The sequence below is a fragment of the Somniosus microcephalus genome, chromosome 1, assembly GCF_052327205.1.
Source record: "Somniosus microcephalus isolate GS21.2 chromosome 1, FLI_Smic_1.0, whole genome shotgun sequence".
In the NCBI taxonomy this organism is placed as follows: Eukaryota; Metazoa; Chordata; class Chondrichthyes; order Squaliformes; family Somniosidae; genus Somniosus; species Somniosus microcephalus.
Window position 1 is genome coordinate 290,679,127 of NC_140987.1, and position 25,161 is coordinate 290,704,287.

General features: G+C 47.0%; 1 protein-coding gene across 4 annotated transcripts in view; it reads left to right on the forward strand.

Annotated features, from left to right (window-relative positions):
- The window catches only part of gldc (glycine dehydrogenase (decarboxylating)), a 146,138-nt gene that overhangs the window by 33,576 nt on the left and 87,401 nt on the right, over positions 1-25,161 (forward strand). For all 4 annotated transcript variants that reach the window (XR_015079117.1, XM_085993828.1, XM_085993818.1 and 1 more), the window contains exons 3-7: positions 8-172; positions 1,993-2,070; positions 10,062-10,209; positions 16,121-16,317; positions 24,109-24,205. Coding sequence is in view for 3 of the 4 variants with exons in the window: in XM_085993828.1 (XP_085849954.1) it covers positions 8-172; positions 1,993-2,070; positions 10,062-10,209; positions 16,121-16,317; positions 24,109-24,205 (685 nt within the window). In the remaining variant the exon portion in view is untranslated. The remainder of the gene's footprint in view (positions 1-7; positions 173-1,992; positions 2,071-10,061; positions 10,210-16,120; positions 16,318-24,108; positions 24,206-25,161) is intronic.

Genomic DNA, 25,161 nt, shown 5'->3' on the forward strand with positions numbered 1-25,161 from the left:
GTTTCAGGGTTACCCAGTACACCCCCTATCAGCCCGAAGTCTCCCAAGGCAGATTGGAAAGCTTGCTCAACTATCAGACCATGGTGTGCGACCTCACTGGCATGGATGTGGCCAATGCTTCTTTATTGGATGAGGGAACAGCTGCTGCAGAGGCAATGCAGTTATGCCACAGGTGAGATTGCTTATTCTGTCTTACCTCCCCAATTGAAAGCTGTCAACTGTGCGTTACTCAGCATCTTATTTTAGATGAGTTGATCTCCTGCAGCAATCCCTGTGGCCGGGATCTTCCCTGAGGAGGCGCGTTGGGGGCAGGACTGCTGGTTTCCAGGTTCTAGTCCCACCCCCAGCGATGTCTGATGACCCGACACTATTTTCCCCTGATTGGCCTTGTTAAGCCCGCCCTGCGGGCTTGCCGGCCAATTAAGGGAAAGCCGGTGTCAGATGACGTCAGTTTGTTAAAGTGACAGGCTCCATAATTTTTTGACAGATGAATTGTCAGTGTTCGACAGCATTGAGGTGCTGTCAAACACTGACAATCACTGTCCAAAGGTGAGCCCTTGCACCCAGGCTCACCAATTACTCTCTCCTTCGGAGAAAACAGATGGCAGCTGCGTGTGAGATTGCAGAAGCCATCTGTCAATTCTTCCGATCAGATGAGGCTTCACAGAAACATCAAATCTTGTCACCTGCAGATACATATAAACAGAATTAAAATATTTCTCACTATATTCTCTCACCTGTCATACTTAGCTGTTTACCATTGCACCCATCACACTACCTCTGCAGCTGTCATTGCACACTTACAGTGAAGTAGACCCACAGCTCGCCTTGCTGACCCTGGCGGGGTTTCCCGCCGTCGGGAAGGCCACCTCAGCAGGCTGAAAATGGGGGAAAAGGCTGTTAACTGCCTATAAACTACCTGCTAACAGGCAGTTAATTGGCTCTAATTCCCTCCCCGCCGCTAGGAGACGGGTCCCTGCGCGAGTCGGGGACCCGTCTCCTGGGAAGATGGTTCGGAGGCGGGTTGGAAGCGGGGTTGGGACCCGCTCCCAATTTTTCCCGGCAGTTCCGCCTCCAAACCCACCACCTCAGGGCTGGTAAAATCCAGCCCTATGGGTCCAAAAGGGATGTACTGTCTGTGAACCATTGAATCAGTGAAAAGTGCCATTTGAACTAGATATGTGCAAGCTGTGGTTCTCTGTAACTGTAGCAATCGCGTCCCTTTAACTCACTGCCGTGGTAGTAAATTTTGATTTGTGGCAGGAAGCCAGGCTTTGGGTTGAGACCGAGTTGAGAAAGGAGTGGGAGGTTAGGATTGGGAAAGAGGGGTGCGGCAGGCAGGATCTATTGGTGGGAGGGGAGGAGGGGGGCGGGGGCAAGAATTGGGAAGAAAGGACTGGACATGGATTTGAGTGGGGATTGGGGACTTTTATAGGCTGGAACATGAGTAGGGAGAGGGACATTTGAGTGGGCCTGGATAGAGGCAGGGAATGGGACTTGGACTTGAGCTGGAGCCTGCCTTTCCGCTTTGATATTAACAGTCATCCTGAGCAGGACTGCATCAGTGGGGGGAAGTGGATATGACCCAAAGCTGAGGTCCAGTAATGAGGTGGGAATGGATGAGGCTGCTCCATATTGGGTTGGGTGAAACTGGGGATCAGGCAAGAGGCATGCGTGGAGTGCACCTGTGAGAGGGACTAGAAGGCCTACAGGGAATGTGAGAGTGCAGATTGGTCCATAATAATTTAATGACTAATAATACTATCATGCGGTCCCATGAACAAGTCAGATCACTGAGCGTGTTAAAAATAATCTCTAAGCTTGGGATTAAAACAGTAAATCACATTCTTCAGAAGACACAAACCTCTAAGTCTCTATTTTAGTGCATGTTCCCAGCTGTTGTCTGCACTGTGTTGGCTCACAACCAATCCCAAATACTATAAAATTAAAAATTGTTGCTTGTATTCATTAATAATTTCTCTTTCTGCTCAGACACAACAAGCGAAGAAAGTTCTATGTGGACGCTCGTTGTCATCCTCAAACGATAGCAGTTGTGCAGACAAGGGCAAAGTATTTAATATTTTAATTCTATGTCTTGCGCTTATATGTATATATAGGCATATATTATCTTCTTCCTTTCCCTCCCAAAGAATCTACACCAAATTATTCAGTGAAATATTTTATTAATGCAGGTTGATGTTGATTTGAATCCCAGTGAAGCTGTGTAAAATCAATAGCACTTTTTTCTCTATACAAATGTCACTTTCAAAGAACACTACTGTGATTCTAAATTTGGCAGCAAGCCAAGGAAACTCAAATGGTAAACATAGAAACATAGAAGATAGTAGCAGGATTGGCCATTCGGCCCCTCGAGCCTGCTCCGCCATTCAATGCGATCATGGCTGATCATCCAAATTCAGTACCCTGTCCCTGCCTTCTCCCCATATCCCTTGATCCCCTTAGCCTTAAGAAATATATCCAACTCCTTCTTGAATATATTTAATGAATTGGCCTCCACTGCCTTCTGTGGTAGAGAATTCTACAGGTTCACCACTCTCTGGGTGAAGAAATTCCTCCTCATCTCTGTCCTAAATGGCTTACCACTTATCCTTAGACTGTGACCCTTGGTTCTGGACTCCCCGGTCATCGGGAACATCCTTCCTGCAACCAGTCTGTCTAGTCCTGTTAGAATTTTATAAGTTTCAATGAGATCCCCTCTCATTCTTCTAAACTCCAGCGAGTATAAGCCCAATCGACCCACTCTCTCCTCATACGTCATTCCTGCCATCCCAGGTATCAGTCTGGTGAATCTTCGCTGCACTCCCTCCATGGCAAGAACATCCTTCCTCAGATAAGGCGACCAAATCTGCACACAATACTCAAGGTGTGGTCTCACCAAGGCCCTGTACAACTGCAGCAAGCCATCCTTGTTCCTGTACTCGAACCCTCTCGCTACGAAGGCCAACATACCATTTGCCTTCTTAACCGCCTGCTGCACCTGCATGCTTACCTTCAGCGACTGATGCACAAGGATACCCAGGTCTCGTTGCACTTCACCCAACCTGTCCAAATCATACTGGAGTTTCTTGGCATCCTCCTCACAGCACACACGCCCACCCAGCTTTGTGTCGTCTGCAAACTTGGAGATATTACATCTAGTTCCCTCGCCTAGATCATTTATATATAGTGAATAGCTGGGGTCCTCGGACTGATCCCTGCGGTACCCCACTAGTCACTGCCTGCCACTCGGGAAAAAGAGCCGTTTATTCCAACTCCTTGCTTCCTGTCTGCCAACCAGTTCTTTATCCAAGTCAGTACCTTGCCCCCAATCCCATGTGCCTTAACTTTACACGCTAATCTCTTATGCGGGACCTTATCGAAAGAGTAAATGGAACCCAACAAGTAGCATCAACTTCCCACACCGCATACAGTTGTAAAAGGCACCCTGTAGAGCATCACCAATTTACCCAAGGGAGAGGTGTGATCCTTGCCTTAGTTCATCCACTTGTTGTAGCTTCAGCTCTTACCCTATTGAACATTCGTTTTACGAAAAGCCGAGGCTCTTGTTCTGCTGGGTCGTGACAGATGGGGTAAGAGATCTATCTGGGCAAAGCGTTGTGCAACAGGAAGGAGAAAGGTGAGTTCAGAGGGTGGAGGCCGGCGGGGTGGGGGGGAGGCAGAAGTAAGAGATGATGTATGCGATAAAAGTGGGACAGAAAGGATGTTGGTGGAGAAGCTTGGGTCCGAACTGGCAGCTAGTGTGCAAATAGGCAGAGAGGAAACCATGACTACAACATTTAGTAGTTCAAGTGCACTGGAAAGGTCAGGAGCACTTCAGTTGGTGAAAACCTTGCTTCACAGGATGTTCCAGGAGAATGATGTCAAGACCTACTTGGAGATGAGTCTAAGCCATTCCTGGCGGTCAGGGTTAGGGCCAACTGAATGATTGTACTCCAGGGCCTGCTTGAGGATTGTAGTCAGGTCCTTCCTTGAAGTCGGAAATTTGGAGCCAGCTTGCTGGTTAGGGTTCAAGGCCTGCCTGAGGACTAGAGAATATGGATTGCCTGAGATCCCAATTTATATTAATGAAATCACTTCCTGTCTCTCCTGCCAAACAAGATCATCCTTCAATGTGCCCAATACGTCTTTGGCTCCATTTTGAGCAGCTATCAGATTTGCCTCATCCTCCGCTCTTGTTGCTTATTGCTGTGTGTTGCGTTCTCTGAAAGTTAAATTCGCCAACCTCTAACTTCTGTTGCCCATCCCTTGCTCCAGCATCCTTGACCTCCCCCGATATACCCAGTGAATCTTTCCGCACCTCTTCTGACCCCACTCTCCTAAATCTCCGGCTGCCACCCGCCCCATGTCACCCTACAAAATGTTAGCTGTCTCCGTATTTACAACTTCATTGTGGATACGTGCTCCAAACAGCCTGAGGATAATTAAAGCTGGCTCACAGAAGACAATTCTTTCCTTTTCAAAAAGTGTTCCATGCGTCTTTATATTCTACTATCTCACATCTCACCTGCCTCAACTGCGGTGGAGGTGGTGTGGCTCTCACCATGACCTGTTTCCATTCCCCTCCCCTCTGATTATTTTAATGTTGAAATACCTCAGTCTAGCTCATTACATCACAAGGTTACCAATCACACTCAACTCTTTCCATCACCATCCACTTAAAGGTTGCAACTACTTTTTCTGACTATCTTCTGACATTAAACCTGGGATGAGTCAGAATAGCCCTTCAGGTCAATACTGGGAAAGCCATAGGTAAACTCTTCAGCTCCCGGTCGGTGCATGCAATTTGCCAAACATTTGCACCTATATGCCTGTGGCTTTGACTCCATCAGTTTCCCAGACTGCCCTTCTGAGCTAAATTCTGTGATGCATAACATCACATCTCTCTTCAATCCTGAACCAAGGCTACCCCTATCTTACATCCCTGCTACCTCATACTTTCCCCTCACAACTGCTGGAAGCCTAATAATGCACCACCTTCAGGATTGACTTCCCCACCTCTGGCTTTCACAAACCAGCCAGTCCAGAATGTCGCGGCCTGAGCCCTCTCCCACATAAAATTCTGCAGGCTCACTTCCCGTATCTTTGCCAAGCTCCACTGTCGGCAAGTCAGTCAATTACAAGATCTTTGTCTTCCAATCTCTTTCTGGCCTGGCTCCACCTTCTCTGAGCAACCCTCTCCAGCCATGTGACCTATTCACGTCCTCTGCTCTTCTGACCACTTTATTTCTTGTTGCTTGGTTCCTTCACTCTGCCATCAAAAAATTGGCCATTCAGTTGCTATGTCCTGGCCTCTGGAATTCTTGCCGAAAACCACTTTGCCTTGCTCTGTTCCTCTCAGAGGCCCCGTCTGCCCTCTCAGGTGGATGTAAAAGATCCCATGGCACTATTTTGAAGAAGAGCAGGGGGAGTTATCCCCGGTATCCTGGCCAATATTTCTCCCTCAGCCAACATCACTAAAAACAGATTATCTGGTCATTTTCACATTGCTGTTTGTGGGAGCTTGCTGTGTGCAAATTGGCTGCCATGTTTCCCACATCACAACAGTGACTCCACTTCAAAAGTACTTCATTGGGTGTAAAACGCTTTGACACGTCCAGTGGTCATGAAAGAAACATAGAAACATAGAAGATAGGAGCAGGAGTAGGCCATTCGGCCCCTTGAGCCTGCTTCGCCATTCAATGAGATCACAGAATCATAGAATCTACAGTGCAGATAGAGGCCATTTCGGCCCATCGAGCCTGCACCGACACATATCCCACCCTATCCCCGTAACCCCACGTATTTAATCCCCTAACACTAAGGGTCAATTTATCATAGCCAAATCAACCTAACCTGCACACCTTTGGACTGTGGGAGGAAACCGGAGCACCCGGAGGAAACCCATGCAGACACAGGGAGAATGTGCAAACTCCACACAGACAGTCGCCCGAGGTCAGATTTGAACCCGGGTCCCTGGCGCTGTGAGGCAACAGTGCTAACCACTATGCCACCGTGCCCCCCGAGCCACCGAGATCATGGCTGATCATCCAAATTCAGTACCCTGTCCCCGCCTTCTCCCCATATCCCTTGATCCCTTTAGCCTTAAGAAATATATCTAAGTCCTTCTTGAATATATTTAATGAATTGGCCTCAACTGCCTTCTGTGGTAGAGAATTCCATAGGTTCACCACTCTCTGGGTGAAGAAATTCCTCCTCATCTCTGCCCTAAATAGCTTACCCCTTATCCTTAGACTGTGATCCCTGGTTCTGGACTCCCCGGTCATCGGGAACATCCTTCCTGCATCTAGTCTGTCTAGTCCTGTTAGAATTTTATAGGTTTCAATGAGATCCCCTCTCATTCTTCTAAACTATAGCGAATATAAGCCTAATCAACCCAATCTCTCTTCATACGTCATTCCTGCCATCCCAGGTATCAGTCTGGTGAATCTTCGCTGCACTCTCCCCATGGCAAGAACATCATTCCTCAGATAAGGCAACCAAAACTGCACACAATACTCAAGATGTGGTCTCACCAAGGCCCTGTACAACTGCAGCAAGACATCCTTGCTCCTGTACTCGAATCCTCTCGCTATGAAGGCCAACATACCATTTGCCTTCTTAACCGCCTGCTGCACCTGCATGCTTACCTTCAGCGACTGGTGCACAAGGACACCTAGGTCTCGTTGCACTTTCCCTTCTCCCAATCTATTGCCATTCAGATAATAATCTGCCTTCCTGTTTTTGCCACCAAAGTGGATAACCTCGCATTTATCCACATTATATTGCATCTGCCATGCTTCTGCCCAATCACCCAACCTGTCCAAAAACTGGAGTTTCTCGGCATCCTCCTCACAGCACACACGCCCACCCAGCTTTGTGTCGTCTGCAAACTTAGAGATATTACATCTAGTTCCCTCGTCTAGATCATTAATATATATTGTGAATAGCTGGGGTCCGAGCACCAATCCCTGCGGTACCCCACTAGTCACTGCCTGCCACTCGGAAAAAGACCCGTTTATTCCAACTCTTTGCTTTCTGTCCGCCAACCAGTTATCTATCCAAGTCAATACCTTGCCGCCAATCCCATGTGCCTTAACTTTACACGTTAATCTCTTATGCGGGACCTTATCGAAAGTCTTCTGAAAGTCCAAATACACTACATCCACTGGTTCTCCCTTATCTATTTTACCAGTTACATCCTCAAAAAACTCCAGTAGATTAGTCAAGCACGATTTACCTTTTGTAAATCCATGTTGACTTTGTCCGATCCTGTCACTGTTTTCCAAGTGCTCTGCTATTACATCTTTTATAATGGACTCTAGCATTTTCCCCACTGCCAATGTCAGGCTTACCGGTCTATAATTCCCCATTTTCTCTCTACCACCTTTTTTGAATAGTGGGGTAACATTAGCTACCTTCCAATCCATGGGTACTCTTCCAGAGTCTATCGAATTTTGGATGATGACCAACTATTTCTAGGGCCACTTCCTTAAGTACCCTAGGATGTAGATTATCAGGCCCTGAGGATTTATCGGCCTTCAATCACGTCAATTTCCCTAACACCATTTCCGTACAAATACTGATTTCAATCAGTTCCTCCCTCACATTAGACCCTATGTTCCCCGACATCTCTGGGTGGTTATATGTGTCCTCCTTTGTGAAGACAGAACCAAAGTATGTATTTAATTAGTCTGCCATTTCTTTGTTCCCCATTATAAATTCCCCTGATTCTGACTGCAAGGGACCTACGCTTGACTTCACCATTCTTTTTCTCTTCACATATCTATAAAAGCTTTTACAGTCAGTTTTTATGTTCCCTGAAAGCTTACTCTCATACTCTATTTTCCCCCTCTTAATTAATCCCTTTGTCCTCCTTTGCTGAATCTTAAACTGCTCCCAATCCTCAGGTTTACTACTTTTTCTGGCCAATTTATATGTCCTCTCCTTGGATCTTATGCTAACTCTAATTTCCCTTGTTAGCCACGGTTGAGTCACCATTTTTGTTTTATTTTTATGCCAAACTGGGATGAACAAATTCTGTAGTTCATCCATACGATCTTTGAATGTTTGCATTGCCTATCCACCGTCAACTCTTTGAGTGACATTCCCCAATCAATCCTACCCAACTCGTGCCTCATACCATCGTAGTTTCCTTTATTTAAATTCAGGACCCTAGTCTCTGAGTCAACTACTTCACTCTCCATCTTAATGCAGAATTGTATCATATTATGATCGCTCCAACCCAAGGGGCCTCGCACAACAAGATTGCTAATTAATCCTTTCTCATTACATAATACCCAGTCTAAGATGGCCTGATCTCCAGTTGGTTCCTTGACATATTGGTCCAGGAAACCATCCCGTATACACTCCAGGAATTCCTCCTACACAGTGTTGTTACTAATTTGGTTAGCCCAATCTATATGTAGATTAAAGTCACCCAGGATAACTGCTGTGCCCTTATTGCACGCTTCTCTAATTTCCCTTTTAATGCCATCCCCAACCTCCGCATCACTGTTTGGGGGTGTATATACCACTCCCACTAACGTTTTCTGCCCCTTGATATTTCTCAGTTCTACCCATACAGATTCCACATCAGCAGAGCTAATATCCTTCTTAACAATTGTGTTAATCCCTTCTTTAACCAGCAATGCTGCCCCACCTCCTTTTCCTTTTTGCCTATCTTTCCTGAATATTGAATACCCCTGGATGTTGAGTTCCCACCCTTGGTCACCCTGGAGCCATGTTTCCGTAATCCCAATCATATCATATTCGTTTACCTCTATTTGCGCAGCTAATTCATCCACCTTATTACGAATGCTCCTCGCATTAAGACACAAAGCCTTCAGGCTTGTTTTTTTAACGCTCTTAGACCTTTTAGAATTATTATTTACTGTGGCCATGTTTGATTTTAACCCTTGATTTCTCGGACTGCCACCTTTGTTTTTTTCCTTCCTGTGTTTTGCTTCTATCCTTGTTTCCCTTTCCTCTGTCTCCCTGCTCAGGTTCCCAACCCCCTGCCATTTTAGTTTAAACCCTCCCCCAGAGCACTAACAAACACTCCCCCTAGGACATTGGTCCCGGTCCTGCCCAGGTGCAAACCGTCCGGTTTGTACTGGTCCCACCTCCCCCAGAACTGGTTCCAATGTCCCAGGAATTTGAATCCCTCCCCCTTGCACCATTCCTCTAGCCACGTATTCATCTGAAATATCCTTCTAATTCTACTCTGACTCGCACGTGGCACTGGTAGCAATCCTGAGATTACTACCTTTGAGGTCCTATTTTTTAATTTACCTCCTAACTCCCTATATTTAGCTTTTAGGACCTCATCCCGTTTTTCACCTATATCGTTGGCACCTATATGCACCACGACAACTGGCTGTTCACCCTCCCCTTCCAAAATGTTCTGCAGCCGCTCTGAGACATCCTTGACCCTTGCACCAGGGAGGCAACACACCATCCTGGAGTCTCATTTGCGGCCGCAGAAACGCCCATCTATTCCCCTTACAATAGAATCCCCTATTACTATAGCTCTACCCCTCTTTTTCCTCCCGTCCTGTGCAGCAGAACCACCCCTGGTGCCAGGAAGTTGGCTGCTGCTGCCTTCCTCTGATAAGCCATCCCCCTCAACAATATCCAAAGTGGTATATCTGTTTGAGAGGGGGATGACCACAGGGGACTCCTGCACTACCTGCCTGCGCCTACTAATCTGCCTGGTGGTCACCCATTCCCTTTCTGCCTGTGCAACCTTTGCGCTATATAAATGCAAGTCTTTCTTGCTCTCTGCCTTTAAAAGCACCCTTGAAACGTAGCTCTTCGCTACTATTCGAATCCCAAACTTCCTTCTTTTGTGTTTGGTGTCCATCTCTTTGCCTTGTGAATCACTGTAGAACATACTTTTACGTGAGGAGTGCTTTATAAATGTAATTTGTTGTGGATGGTACTAAAAATTGCGTTATTAAAATGGTCAACATGCTTGAGAGCAGCAAGCTGCCTTTATAATGTATGACCATAAAATCCTTTTTATTTGATCTGTTTTTTTTACAATGAATCTAATTTTCCAGTTACACAGGAGTTACAACAGAGCTGAAATTGCCCCACGAAATGGATTTCAGCAGGAAGGATATCAGTGGTGTACTATTCCAGTATCCAGATAGTGACGGAAGAGTTGAGGACTATGCTGAACTTGTTGACCGAGCACACCAAAATGGAGTGAGTAAAAGAAATCGGGGTTTATTTTGGTGAAAGGGTGAAAACAGGCACTAAGTGGGGGCTGTGTTAATAAGACACACCTGCTTGAAAGTCTGGTTTTAGCCAGCAATTTTGGGGCTAATTAATGATTACCATAATTTAGCAGACAGCTGCAAGTTTAGCACTCGAGGGCAATTTTGGTGGAGCAGTATATGTGGGCTCCATGCATCCACTTCCACTGAAGGTGTGGAGCGTGCTGGCTGACACACAACGGAACATTTCAGGATGGCTCAGGGACCGAGTGAGAGGGCGCACAGGTTCTCGGACACAGTGCTGGAGGTCCTGGTGGAGGAGGTCCAGAGGAGGAGGAATGTCCTGTACCCGCAGGGGGGGAAGGACGCCACCTCGCCCTCCTGTCCCTCTCTCCTGCAGCAGCTGGTGCTGCCCTGCCCGGCCTCGTGTCCTCCTGCAGACCAAGGGGGACCCTGAGCAAGATGCTGATGAACAAGCACTCCCTTTCTCCTGGTGACTCCTATAAGGTCTCCAATAGGTAGAGTAGACCAGCACTCCCTCTCGTTTAGGTGTAGCCCTCGGAAAATTTCCGGAATAAACTGTGTTGGTGAAGTCTTGACGAAGTGTCCCAGAAAGTCTCCTGATGTGTCTCAAAACTCCCTCTTCAGACCTCCAGCAGCAAGTGAACATTGAAAGCTGAGCATGCCTTTAAATAGAGCTCGAAACCCTCAGCAACGACTTGTTTACTCCTGTTCAACTGGACGCTGTTAGAGGCCGTTAGTTGAACTGCTCGCCACCAAAATGCCATGCAGCCTCCTTAATAAGCGCCAGCAGGCAATTTAATTGTCAATCAGACCCTTAACGATCCTCCGGGCGGCCATTCCTAGCGCGCGCGTCAACTCCTTTACCAAGATGGCATCTTGCGCTAAACGCCAAACGGACATTGCTGCTCAAGACCCCATCTTGGCCACCTCAGAGGCTCTTTAGCACCTAAAATATCTGGGGGTAAAAAGCCTCTGTCAGGTCGATGCTGACGAGCATGCTGATTAGTCCTGGCTTAAGAGCTCTCATCGCTGTACTCTGCTTAGCAGTTTCATTGTTCTGACCCAGATGGTTAGATTATAAGCTGTTTGGTAGGCTGTCCTAACCTTGTATTCACTGTTATCAATTAGCCCACACGATTAATTTAGAGCCAGGTTTTGGTTTTGCATTGTAGTGTCATACTGTTTAATCTTTCTGAAAGGGGAAAAAAAATTATTTTGTTCGCATGGCCAAAATGTCAGGACAAAAATGCCCACATTGTAAATAATTTACGGAATGTAACTGTGGGATGGGAAAAGTGCAAAAGGAAACAATTCATCATTTTATTTCACACATGGAGATACTGAGATGTGAGCAAATCAGAACTGAATTCAACATAGAACGTACAGCTCCAAAAATGCATGGAATATTAGCAAGGAAAAAAAGCCTGGAGATGTCACTTCTAAGTCCAAAAAAGTGCTGAAAATTCAGAAGGAGCTTCAAAAAAGTGAGTGCCTGAGACATAATTTGGATTTAAAAAAAAAATCTGATCATATTACCACTGGGGAGCTTAGAATTGAAACAATCCTGATCAAAACACTACAGGAAACATGAAGAATGTACAATGCATAATAAATTATAACTATTCAAAGCGCAAGGCTACACATAAGACGTAAGGTAAACCACTACCTGCCCAAAGGTCATTATTCAGCACCTGGTTTGTATGCATTTTCATAACTTGAGAGTGGAAAAATATTTAGTGGATCAGGGGGTTGTATGAATGCTGTGAACAACTAACCTACAGAATATAAAATGATGATCTGAATTTCTTTGCCGTCACTAATAAATATTAGCAGATCTCACGAGGCTCATACCTCTGTGCCAGCACTACTGTGGCTAATGCCTAGTTGTGTAAGGGAGTGTGATGCCGGGACCAAGACCGTGTATTGGAAGCTGTGTCTTCTTTCCAGGCAGCAAGCTTGGGCTGAGGAACCGTCACGGTGGCTGTAACATGTTTCTTTGCACAAAACCCCCACCACCACATTTTACAATGTAATTTTTTCATTTGGTGAGATGGTCAATTCGAAAGCAGGAAAAAAGTCCAGAAACTTGTGAAGAAAATTACACATTCAAAAAGTTTTGTTATTGAGATATCACTCTGCTACACTCTGCCCATGCTACACCAAGCCTGGTATTGCTTGATGGTGCCCAAGTGACCAAAGTTTGGCGTTTGCCAACACGAACACCTCTCATCTTGATGAGCACAAACATTTACCAAAAGAAAATACAAATGAGCGTGCAAGGCTACGGACCCAAGTGCTGGAAAATGGGATTAGAATAGATAGGGCTTCATGGCTGGTGCAGACATGATGGGCCGAAGGGCCTCTTTCTGTGCTGTATAACGCTATGACTCTATTAAGAAAGGATGTAAATGCGTTGGAAGCAGTTCAGAGAAGGTTTACTGGACTAATACCTGGATTGGGCGGGCTGTCTTATGAGGGAAGGTTGGACAGGCTAGGCTTGTATCCGCTGGAGTTTAGAAGAGTAAGAGGTGACTTTTTTTAAATTCGCTTATGGGACCTGGGCGTCGCTGGCAAGGCCAGCATTTATTGCCCATCCCTAGTTGCCCTTGAAAAGGTGGTGGTGAGCCGCCTTCTTGAACTGGTGCAGTCCGTGTGCTGATGGTACTGCCACGGTGCTGTTAGGTAGGGAGTTCCAGGATTTTGACCCGGCGACGATGAAGGATCAGCGATATACTTCTAAGTCAGGATGGTGTGTGACTTGGAGGTGATGGTGTTCCCATGCGCTTGCTGCCCTTGTCCTTTTAGGTGGAAGAGGTCGCGGGTTTGGGAGGTGCTGCTGAAGAAGCCTTGGCGAGTTGCTGCAGTGCATCTTGTAGATGGTACACACTGCAGCCACAGAACGCCAGTGGTGAAGGGAGTGAATGTTTAAGGTGGTGGATGGGGTGCCAATCAAACGGGCTGCTTTGTCCTGGATGGTATCGAGCTTCTTGAGTGTTGTTGCAGCTGCACTCATCCAGGCAAGTGGAGAGTATTCCAACACACTCCTTACTTGTGCCTTGTAGATGGTGGAAAGGCTTTAGGGAGTCAGGAAGTGAGACACTCGCCGCAGAATACCTAGCCTCTGACCTGCTCTTGTTGCCACAGTATTTATGTGGCTGGTTCAGTTAAATTTCTGGTCAATGGTGACCCCCCCAGGATGTTGACAGTGGGGGATTCGGCGATGGTAATGCTATTGAATGTCAAGGGGAGGTGGTTAGACTCTCGCTTGTTGGAGATAGTCATTGCCTGGAACTTCTTTGGCGCGAATGTTACCTGCCACTTATCAGCCCAGGCCTGAACGTCGTCCAGGTCTTGTTGGATGCGGGCATGGACTGCCTCATTATCTGAGGAGTTGTGAATGGCGCTGAACACTGTGCAGTCATCAGCAAACATCCCCATTTCTGACCTTATGTTGGAAGGAAGGTCATTGATGAAGCAGCTGAAGATGGTTGGGCCTAGGACACTGCCCTGAGGAACTCCTGCAGCGATGTCCTGGGGCTGTGATGATTGACCTTCAACCACCACGACCATCTTCCTTTGTGCTAGGTATGACTCCAGCTAGTGGAGTGTTTTCCCCCTGATTTCCATTGACTTCAGTTTTACTAGGGCTCCTTGATACCAGACTCGGTCAAATGCTGCCTTGATGTCAAGGGCAGTCACTCTCATCTCACCTCTGGAATTCAGCTCCTTTGTCCATGTTTGGACCAAGGCTGTAATGAGGTCAGGAGCCGAGTGGTCTTGGCGGAACCCAAACTGGACATCAGTGAGCAGGTTCCACAGAAATCACAGAAACCCCACAGTGCAGATAGAGGCCATTTCGGCCCATCGAGCCTGCACCGACACATATCCCACCCGATCCCCGTAACCCCTACACCAACACATATCCCACCCTATCCCCATAACCCCACGTATTTAATCCTCCTAACACTAAGGGTCAATTTATCATAGCCAATCAACCCAACCCGCACATCTTTGGACTGTGGGAGGAAACCGGAGCACCCGGAGGAAACCCACGCAAACACGGGGAGAATGTGCAAACTCCACACACAGTCGCCCGAGGCCGGATTCGAACCCGGGTCCCTGGCGCTGTGAGGCAACAGTGCTAACCACTATGCCACCGTGCTGCCACTAGCGGCACTTGGTGAGTAAGTGCCGCTTGATAGCACTGTCGATGACACCTTCCATCACTTTGCTGATGATTGAGAGTAGACTGATGGGGCAGTAATTGGCCGGGTTGGATTTGTCCTGCTTTTTGTGGACAGGGCATACCTGGGCAGTTTTCCACATTGTCGGATAGATGCCAGTGTTGTAGCTATACTGGAACAGCTTGGCTAGATGCGCGGCTAGTTCCGGAGCATAAGTCTTTAGTACGATAGTCGGGATGTTGTCGGGGCCCATAGCCTTTGCTGTATCAAGTGCGCTCAGCCGTTTCTTGATATCACATGGAGTGAATCGAATTGGCTGAAGACTGGCTTCTGTGATGGTGGGGACCTTGGGAGTAGGCCGATATGGATCATCCACTCGTCACTTCTGGCTGAAGTTGGTTGCAAATGCTTCAGCCTTGTCTTTTGCACTCACGTGCTGGGCTCCACCATCATTGAGGATGGGGATATTCATGGAACCGCCTCCTCCCGTTAGTTGTTAATTTGCCCACCATTCACAACTGGATGTGGCAGGACTGCAGAGCTTTGATCTGATCTGCTGATTGTGGGATCGCTTAGCCCTGTCTATAGCATGCTACTTCTGCTTTTTAGCATGCATGTAGCCCTGTGTTGCAGCTTCCCCAGGTTGGCACTTCATTTTTAGGTATGCCAGGTGCTACTCCTGGCATGCTCTTCTAAACTCCTGTTGAACCAGGTTTGGTCCCCTGGCTTGGTGGTAATGGTAGAGTGAGGAATATGCCGGGCCATGAGGTTACAGATGGTGGTGGAATACAATTCTGCTGCTGCTGATGGCCCACAGCGCCTCATGGATGCCTAGTTTTGAGCTGCTAGATCTGTTCTGCATCTATCCCATTTAGCATGGTGGTAGTGCCACACAACACGATGGAGGGTGTTCTCAGTGTGAAGACGGGATTTCGTCTCCACAATGACTGCGGTGGTCACTGCTACCAATGCTGTCATGGACAGATGCATCTGCGACAGGTAGATTAGTGAGGACGAGGTCAAGTAGGTTTTTCCCTCGTGTTGGTTCACTCAACACCTGTCGCAGGCCCAGACTGGCAGTTATGTCCTTCAGGACTCGGCCAGCTCGGTCAGTAGTGGTGCTACCGAGCCACTGTTGGTGATGGACATTGAAGTCCCCCACCCAGAGTACATTCTGTGCCCTTGCTACTCTGTGATTTGATTGAAACATATAAGATCCTGAGGGGTCTTGACAGGGTGGATGTGGAGAGGATGTTTCCTCTTGTAGAGAATCTAGAACTAGGGGTCACTGTTTAAAAATCGCCTATTTAAGTCAGAGATGAGAAGGAATGTTTTCTCAGCGTTTTGTGAGTCTTTGAAACTGTCTTCCTCAGAGGGCGGTGGAAGCAGGGTCTTTGAATATTTTTAAGGCAGAGGTGGATAGATTCTTGATGGGCAAGGGGGTGAAAGGTTATTGGCGGTAAGTGGGAATGTGGAGTAATCAGATCAGCCATGATCTTATTGAATGGCGGAGCAGGCTTAAGGGGCCGAGTGGCCTACTCCTGCTCCAAATTCATATGTTCGAGTAAAATCTGGAATTTAAAAGTGAATCAGGTCGATTCTCCACCCCACTCCGACACAAATGTAGTTTTTATTTCAAAAAACGTAGGTTTTTTGTATCTGTAAAACTTTTTTTTCTCCTTTATTTTTCAGGCCTTAGCCTGCTGTGCAACTGACCTCTTGGCAATGTGTGTGCTGAGACCTCCAGGTGAATTTGCTGTGGACATTGTGCTGGGCAGCTCACAGAGGTTTGGAGTGCCACTTTCCTACGGAGGACCACATGCTGCCTTTTTCGCCGTCAAGGAAAACCTTGTCAGACTGATGCCAGGAAGAATGGTGGGCGTTACCAGGTACGAAAATACATGCCGGTGATGGGGGATAGTACCAAATGTGTTGACTAGCACCATCAGTACTTTGTGATGCTTTTTAATCTTATAAAGAGGGAAATTCAGGAGGACATGACGTGGGGGACAGAATGGTGTTTGTTTGTGATGCCTTCACAGTCAACGAACCTGCTGGCACTCTCTGTATAGGGTGAGACATGAGGAATAGCCACATGTACTAAAGGGCTGCTCGCATCTGAATCAGTGCCTTCAGAAGAGGAATTGGGGCAGGGGGGGAAAAAGATTCAGCCAGGCAGCTTTGCAGCAAGTATTATTGGGGCTTCTGAAATAACAACAGAAAATGCAGGAAACACTCAGCAGGCCAGGCAGCATCCGTGGAGAGAGAAACAGAGTTAATGTTTCAGGTCTGGGACCCTTTCTCAGAACTGGAAAAAGCTGGAAATGTAACAGATATTAAACAGGTGCAGAGGCAGAGAGGGGGCGGGGTGGGTGGGAGGAAGGAATTGAAGGAACATACTGTGCTGAGGTAAGAGGCAGGAAAGATAAAATATTGCAAATGGGGATGGCAAAATCCTACAGCATGAAAAATGGGGGCGGGGATTATAGTTTGAAATTGTTGAACTCAATGTTGAGGCCAGAAGGCTGTAAAGTGCCGAATCGAAAGATGAGGTGCTGTTCCTCGAGCTTGCATTGAGCTTCATTGGAACAGTGTAGGAGGCCGAGGGACGGAGAGGTCAGAGTGGGAGTGGAGTGGAGAATTAAAGTGACAGGCGACCGGAAGCCCGCGGTCACCCTTACGGACTGAACGGAGGTGTTCCGCAAAGCGGTCACCCAATCTGCGTTTGGTCTCCCCAATGTAGAGGATGTAGACTTCTACTCCCTCCCAAAGATACACAAAGCCAACACACCCGGACGTCCTATCGTATCAGGCAACGGAACCCTGTGTGAGAACCTCTCTGGATACGTCGAGGGCATCCTGAAACCCATCGTACAGGGAACCCCCAGCTTCTGTCGCGACACTACAGACTTCTTACAGAAACTCAGCACCCACGGACCAGTTGAACCAGGAACACTCCTCGCCACAATGGACGTCTCGGCACTCTACACCAGTATGCCCCACGATGACGGCATCGCTGCGACAGCCTCAGTACTCAACACCAACAACAGCCAATCTCCAGACGCCATCCTACAACTCATCCGCTTCATCCTTGACCACAATGTCTTCACCTTCGACAACCAGTTCTTTACCCAAACACACGGAACACAGCCATGGGGACCAAATTCGCACCCCAATACGCCAACATCTTCATGCACAAGTTCGAGCAAGACTTCTTCGCTGCACAGGACCTCCAAGCAACGCTATACACCAGATACATCGACGACATTTTCTTCCTATGGACCCACGGCGAAGAATCACTGAAAAGACTACACGATAACATCAACAAGTTCCATCCCACCATCAAACTCACCATGGACTACTCCTCAGAATCGGTTTCATTCTTGGACACATGAATCTCCACCAAAGACGGACACCTCAGCACTTCACTCTACCGCAAGCCCACGGACAACCTCCGGATGCTCCACTTCTCCAGCTTCCACCCTAACCACGTTAAAGAAGCCATCCCCTATGGACAAGCCCTGTGAATACACAGGATCTGCTCAGGCGAGGAGGAACGCGATGGACACCTACAGATGCTGAAAGACGCCTTCGTAAGAACGGGATATGATGCTCGACTCGTCGATCGACAGTTCCGACGGGCCACAGCAAAAAATCGCATAGACCTCCTCAGAAGACAAACACGGGACACAACCAACAGAGTACCCTTCGTCGTCCAGTACTTCCCCGGAGCGGAGAAACTACGCCATGTTCTTCGCAGCCTTCAACATGTCATCGATGACGACGAACACCTCACTAAGGCCATCCCCACGCCTCCACTACTCGCCTTCAAACAGCCGCCTAACCTCAAACAGACCATCGTTCGCAGCAAATTACCCAGCTTTCAGGAGAACAGCGACCACGACACCACACAACCCTGCCACGGCAACCTCTGCAAGACATGCCAGATCATCAACATAGATACCATCATCACACGTGAGAACACCACCCACCAGGTACATGTACATACTCATGTGACTCGGCCAATGTTGTCTACCCCATACGTTGCAGGAAAGGATGCCCCGGAGCATGGTACATCGGCGAGACCATGCAGACACTGCGACAACGGATGAACGGACACCGCGCAACAATCGCCAGGCAGGAGTGTTCCCTCCCAGCCGGGGAACACTTCAGCAGTCAAGGACATTCAGCCTCCGATCTTCGGGTAAGCATTCTCCAAGGCGGCCTTCGAGACACACGACAACGCAAAATCGTCGAGCAGAAACTGATAGCCAAGTTCCGCGCTCATGAGGACGGCCTCAACCGGGATCTTGGGTTCATGTCACGCTACATGTAACCCTACCTGACGTAGGGTCATCCAGACTCGAGTCATCATTGGCTTGCTCTCTCTACACAGATGCGGCCAGACCTGCTGTGATTTCCAGCAAAGAAAATGTTTTTTGTCTTTTTTGTTTTTCATACAGACCCCAGCATCTGTAACATTTTACCCCTTGTGACCCCACCTCATTGTTCTTTGATGTAATGTTTTCCTGACTGACCTGTTTGGACACCATTCACACCTTTTGATTGCTGTGATTATCTCTCTGCCGAGGTGTGATAAATGGCAGTTAGAAAGATTACCTGTAATCATCTGGCATTATTCTCTGACTATATAATCTGTGTCTATAGGCATCTCTCCACTTCACCTGACGAAAGAGCAGTGCTCCGAAAGCTTGTGATTTCAAATAAAACTGTTGGACTATAACCTGGTGTTGTGTGACTTCTTACAATGTAGAGGAGACCGCATCGTGAGCAGTGAATACAGTATACCAAATTGCAAGAATTACAAGTAAATCGCTGTTTCACTGTTTTATTGGGGCTGTTTGTCTGTGCTCTGTTAAGATGAATCCAAATTGCTAAGACATTCCCTGCCTTCTCCTAAGCTCATCAATTGATAAACAATATTTCCATTGCCCATAGTCAGTACATTGCTGGTAATATCTACCAAAGGAAGCTGTGATGGAATTTTTATTTTGATATAAAAGGGGATGTAATCATGCTTATTCCTTTCTCCAGGTGTAGGATTTAGCTCACTCGCCAAAATCTTCTGCACCCCTCCATTATGTCCTTGGATTAAAATTAACGTGTGCATGCCTGCCAAAAAAAAATATTGTTCAAAATATTCCTGGCTTACTCCTTTGTGTAGAAATTCTGGTTTGGAAGTCGTATCAAATAAAACCTCTAATGCAGGCCTACTGCTCGTCTCCCCTAATCAGAACTTGACTGGGTTTAGAAGAAGTGAGTTCCAGTCTCTCAAAATCTTCAACAACAAAAAACCCTGATTTTTTGCAGACCAGTGGAAAACAATTTTTTTAATACTCTGTGCTCCACAACAAGTCAGGAGAGTATTGCTTAGTGTTGAACTTGACAGTAAAGGGATTTCAAGAGTTTCCTCAAAATTGAAGAGGCTGACACTGCAGAATTTTTAGAGGAGTACAGGAAGTGTAGGGGTGCAATTAAAAAGGATATTAAGAAAGCAAAGAGAGAGCATGAAAAATTCTTGGCAAGTAAAATCAAGGAAAACCTAAAGATGTTTTTATAAATATATAAAGAGTAAGAGGATAACTAAAGAAAGGGTAGGGCCTATTAGAGATCATGAGGGTAATCTGTGTGTGGAGGCGGGAGACGTCGGTAGGGTTCTTAATGAATACTTTGCATCTGTTTTCACAAAGGAGAGTGGCGAAGCAGACATTGCTATCAGGGAGGAGGAGTGTGAAATATTAGATGAAATAAACATAGTGAGAGAGGAAGTATTAAGGGGTTTAGCAGCTTTAGAAGTGGATAAATCCCCAGGCCTGGATGAAATGTATCCCAGGCTGTTAAGCAAAGCAGAAGAGGAAATAGTAGAGGCTCTGACCATCACTTTCCAATCCTCTCTGGCTTCAGGTGTGGTGCCGGAGGACTGGAGGACTGCAAATGTGGTACCCTTGTTTAAAAAGGGAGAAAAGGATAGATCGAGTAATTACAGGCCAGTCAGCTTAACCTCAGTGGTGGGAAAATGTTTGGAAAGAATTCTGAAGGACAGGGTAAATCTTCATTTAGAAAGACACGGATTAATCAAGGACAGTCAGCACTGATTTGTTAAGGGAAGGTCGTGTCTGACAAACTTGATTGCATTTTTTGTGGAGGTAACAAGGAGGGTAGATGAGGGTAGTGCGTTTGATGTAGTGTATACGGACTTTAGCAAGACTTTTGATAAGGTTCCACATGGCAGACTGGTCACGAAGTTAAAAGCTCATAGGATCCAGGGCAAAGTGTCAAGTTGGATTCAAAACTGGCTCGGAGACAGGAAGCAGAGTGTAATGGTTGATGGGTGTTTTTGTGACTGGAAGGCTGTTTCCAGTGGGGTTCCACAGGGCTCAGTACTAGGTCACTTTCTTTTTGTGGTATATATCAATGATCTAGACTTGAATATAGGGGGTATGATTAAGAAGTTTGCAGATGATACTAAAATCAGCTGTGTGGTTGATACTGAAGAAGGAAGCCGTAGACTGCAGGAAGATATCAATAAATTGGTCAGGTGGGCAGAACAGTGGCAAATGGAATTCAATCCGGAGAAGTGTGAGGTAATGCATTTGGGGAGGGTTAACAAGGCAAGGGAATACACATTAAATGGTAGGACACTGAGTAGTGTAGAGGAACAAAGTGACCTTGGAGTGCAGGTCCACAGATCCCTGAAGGTAGCAGGCTAGGTAGATGAGGTGGTTAAGAAGGCATATGGAATACTTGCCTTTATTAGCTGTGGCATAGAATACAAAAGCAGGGAGGTTATGCTTCAACTGTATAAAACACTAGTTAGGCCTCCGCTAGAGTACTGCGTGCATTTCTGGTCACCACATTACAGGAAAGATGTGATTGCAGTAGAGAGAGTACAGAGGAGATTTACAAGGATGTTGCCAGGAGTAGAGAATCTTAGCTATGAGGAAAGATTGGATATGCTGGGTTTGGTTTCCTTGGAACAGAGGAGGCTGAGGGGAGATCTTATTGAGGTGTTAAAATTATGAGGGGCCTAGATAGAGTGGATAGGAAGGTCCTATTTCCCTTAGCAGAGGGGTCAAAAACCAGGGGGCACAAATTTAAAGTAATTGGTGAGATTTAGAGGAGATTTGAGAGGAAATTTCTTCACCCAGAGGGCGGTGGGCGTCTGGAACTCACTGCCTGAAAGGGTGGTAGAGGCAGGAACCCTAACCACATTTAAAAAGTGCTTGGATGTACACTTGAAATGCCGTAACCTGCAGGGCTACGGACCAAGAGCTGGAAAGTGGGATTAGGTTGGGTAACTCTTTGTCGGCCGGCGCGGACACGATGGGCTGAAATGGCTTCCTTCCGTGCTGTAACTTTCTATGATTCTGTGACACTGCAGAAGGAAGTTGGATTCTTGGTCTGCCTTCCAGAGACCATAGCCAAGCATTTATTGTCAGGCACTTTTGATGGCGATAGCAGCTGTTGTGCAAGATGCAAAATCACGTTGCCCTGTGGCGCATTTCCCAAGTGCCTGGTGTGGTTCTAAACTGCATGCCAGGAAGATTCCAGGTTCAATTCCTGTTTCGACTGATCTCAACTATGGCATTGGTAGGCACGCTACAGCTAGTCTCGGCACCATGTGAGCAAGGGAGGGGAAAATATCCCTGTTCCCGTTTCTGATGGTTATCAAGGAACTCCTACTGGAAAATGCATGCGTGTGTGAATTTAGGGTGAGATCCGGGTCCAATTTGCCTTCCATGAATGAAAAGCCTGCTAACACCCCACTCTTGAGGCTTTTGCACCAGGAATGGGTTCTCTAGTGAAGTACTGGAGAGCTCCAGTTACAGGAAACTTTGTGCTATCCGGCACCCACGGGACCGAGCTGCTGCCATTGCCTCAAAACTGCCGTACTCTCCAGAGTTAATGTTGAGAGATACGGAGATTCTTATCTCCGTATTTGACAACAAACACTGTTGCTTAGCAACAGCTTCTAAACACTCGGGTGTGTCCCTAAAGCTCTGTAGCTGAAGCTGTTGCTATAGCTACAGACCTTGCACAGCTTGACTGTTCAAACAAAGCAAAAAAAACAAACAAAAAGAATAAAAAACGGCTGCTGATTTTTGCCGGTGGCTCCAGATTGCCACATAGCTCACCACCGGATAGCACAAAGTTTCCTGTACTACAATCTGTTCCCCACCAAAACGTCAGGCCTTCGGCAGAGGAGGAAACCAAACTGGAGAAATAAAACGAGACAAAATCGCCACTTCTCTCAGTGGGCACTACAACCCTCTACTTTGTATTTGCCCTAGTAAATCAGAAGTGTGACATACTTTCAGGTTGCAATTAACAGCCTTCATCACAAATCCATCTTTGGCAACTGATGGTGTGGAAGGTTCTTAAACTGGAGTGAATTGGAAAGAGACATGTCTAATATATTACAGATATCTACCCTAGCTATTATATTACAGACATCTACCCTAGCTATTATATTGCCTGTGAAGATAAATAAACAATCAATATCCCACAATCAATAGCCCATAGCATTGCACACGGGCAGGCAAGACCAAGTTCAGGGTTCAGGTCAAGCAGGTTAGGAAGTAGTGAAGTAGCTGGATCATGGTGGGGAGAGGAAAGGAGGCATTGAGGTGTTGCAAACACTGACAAGCACCGCACAAAGGTGCAGGGCTGCACCCAGGCTCTCGCATGACTCCCTCCATATGCTTACGGAGGAAGTCACAGCACACAGGGAGGTTCTCTTCCCTTCCCATGGGCGGAAGAGACCCCCCCCCCCCAGGACACCAACCCAGCCTAGTTGCACATTGCAGAGGAGGGTACAAACAGAGATGTCGTCGGGAGGACCAAGCTGCAGTGGCGCAAACCTTTCAATGATCTCAGTAGATCATGAAATGTTACTGCAAAGCCACACTCAACCTCATCCTACTGTGCCTCTCATCACATCCCCATCACTCTGCCTTCCCTACCCTACTCCTGCACATCTTTACTCACACCAACTTACGTTGCACCTCCACCCATCCTTCTCTTTCTACCTACATCATCACATCCCCATCTCACGAGCCACCCCACACACTCACCCTCATCCTTGTCCAATCATACCAACTAACAACACACAAGGATAGGCACTTTGGTGCTGAAGACTTGTGCTCCAGAACACTGACAGAACAACTGTCAAAATGAAGGTGGACATGGTCCCTTTAAGGAAACCAGCTGATGACGTGTCATCAAATGACCTGCTTAATTGGCCGGGAACCTCGCAGGGCGGGCTTAATAAGCCCAATCAACGTAAAATTCTTCTCACAGAACGGGATGGAGCTGGGCGCGGGGTCGCAACCTGCCACCTACTTCGGCCGCACTGAGCCTGCCTCGGTCGGCGAAATCGCAGCCTTGGTCCTGTCATTCACCCAGTTCCCAGATGCCCCAGTTGCCGTTATCCAGCAATTTGCAGTGCAGAAAATTTTTGAGCTGAAGGATAAGGAAAAAAATTCTAACGGGGCACCGCTATGAGATGTCCTGCTCCAGCAAACTCTGGGCCAATGCATAGCTTGAAAACCTTGTCTAGATTAAAATATTCTGAAAGCCTTCCTTGAGAAACAACTACAGTGAATCGACCATTTCTGCTATAGGTATATTTTAAAGCTGTTTTGCTTTGCATTATACAGAGATGCTGCAGGAAAGGAGGTTTATCGTCTAGCACTACAGACAAGAGAACAGCACATCAGGAGGGATAAAGCTACCAGCAACATTTGCACAGCTCAGGTAAAGCTGACAGCATCAATCTGTTCAGTACTTTCAGCACTAGCTGGTCGACAGCATTGAAGTAATATCTACTAACAACTTGTGTTCAACAATTTACTCACACCTTGGTCTGTCTCTCTACTCCTCCGGCAACTACTTCTCCTCCTTCGAACATCTCACCTTGTTCCACCCCTCTCGTCTCTTTTAAAACCCTTGTTCTGTACCACCCACCCAAATACCGCACCAATTTTCTCACTGAGATATCTTCTCTGATTTCCTCCCCTCTGCCTCTGCACTGAGCGACTTCTCATCCTCGGTGATTTCAACCTCCACCTCAACTCTTCTTGCTTCCTCTCCTCTGAGTTCACTGCCCTCCTTTCCTCCCTTTATCTCTCTCTCCATGTAAACTCGTCCACCCATATGCAAAGTCACCCCCCTCGATCTTGCCATCTCACGTGGCCTCGCTATCCCCACCGTAACTATCACTGATAAGGCAATCTGCAACCACTTCCTTATATCACTCTCTACCCATCTTCCCCCTCCCAACCCCACTTCTTTCTATGTCCGCCCCTGGAAAAATTTTTCCCCCAAGTCCCTTACCACTGCACTTTTTCATTCCAAAATATCTAGCCTTTGGCCTACAATTCTTCATGACATTTCTGCAGCTACTGATTTGCTAAATCACACGCTCTCCACCGACTTTGATATCTTTGTCCCCACTAAAATCATTACACTCTCATCCTAGTCGTTCCCCCGGTATACCCCTCATCTCCGCTCCCTGAAGTCCAAGTGACGCAGACTTCAAACGCCTTAGGGGGACAATTGAGCTAACCATCCATCACCAGATATGGCTAGATCATATTGGATGCATTATCGGGTCCTGCTCTCCATCGCTAAACCTGCCCACTATTCTAAGATCATCCAGGAAGGCAAAGATGACACCAGGCTTTTCTTCTCCATCACTAACCATCTTCTTA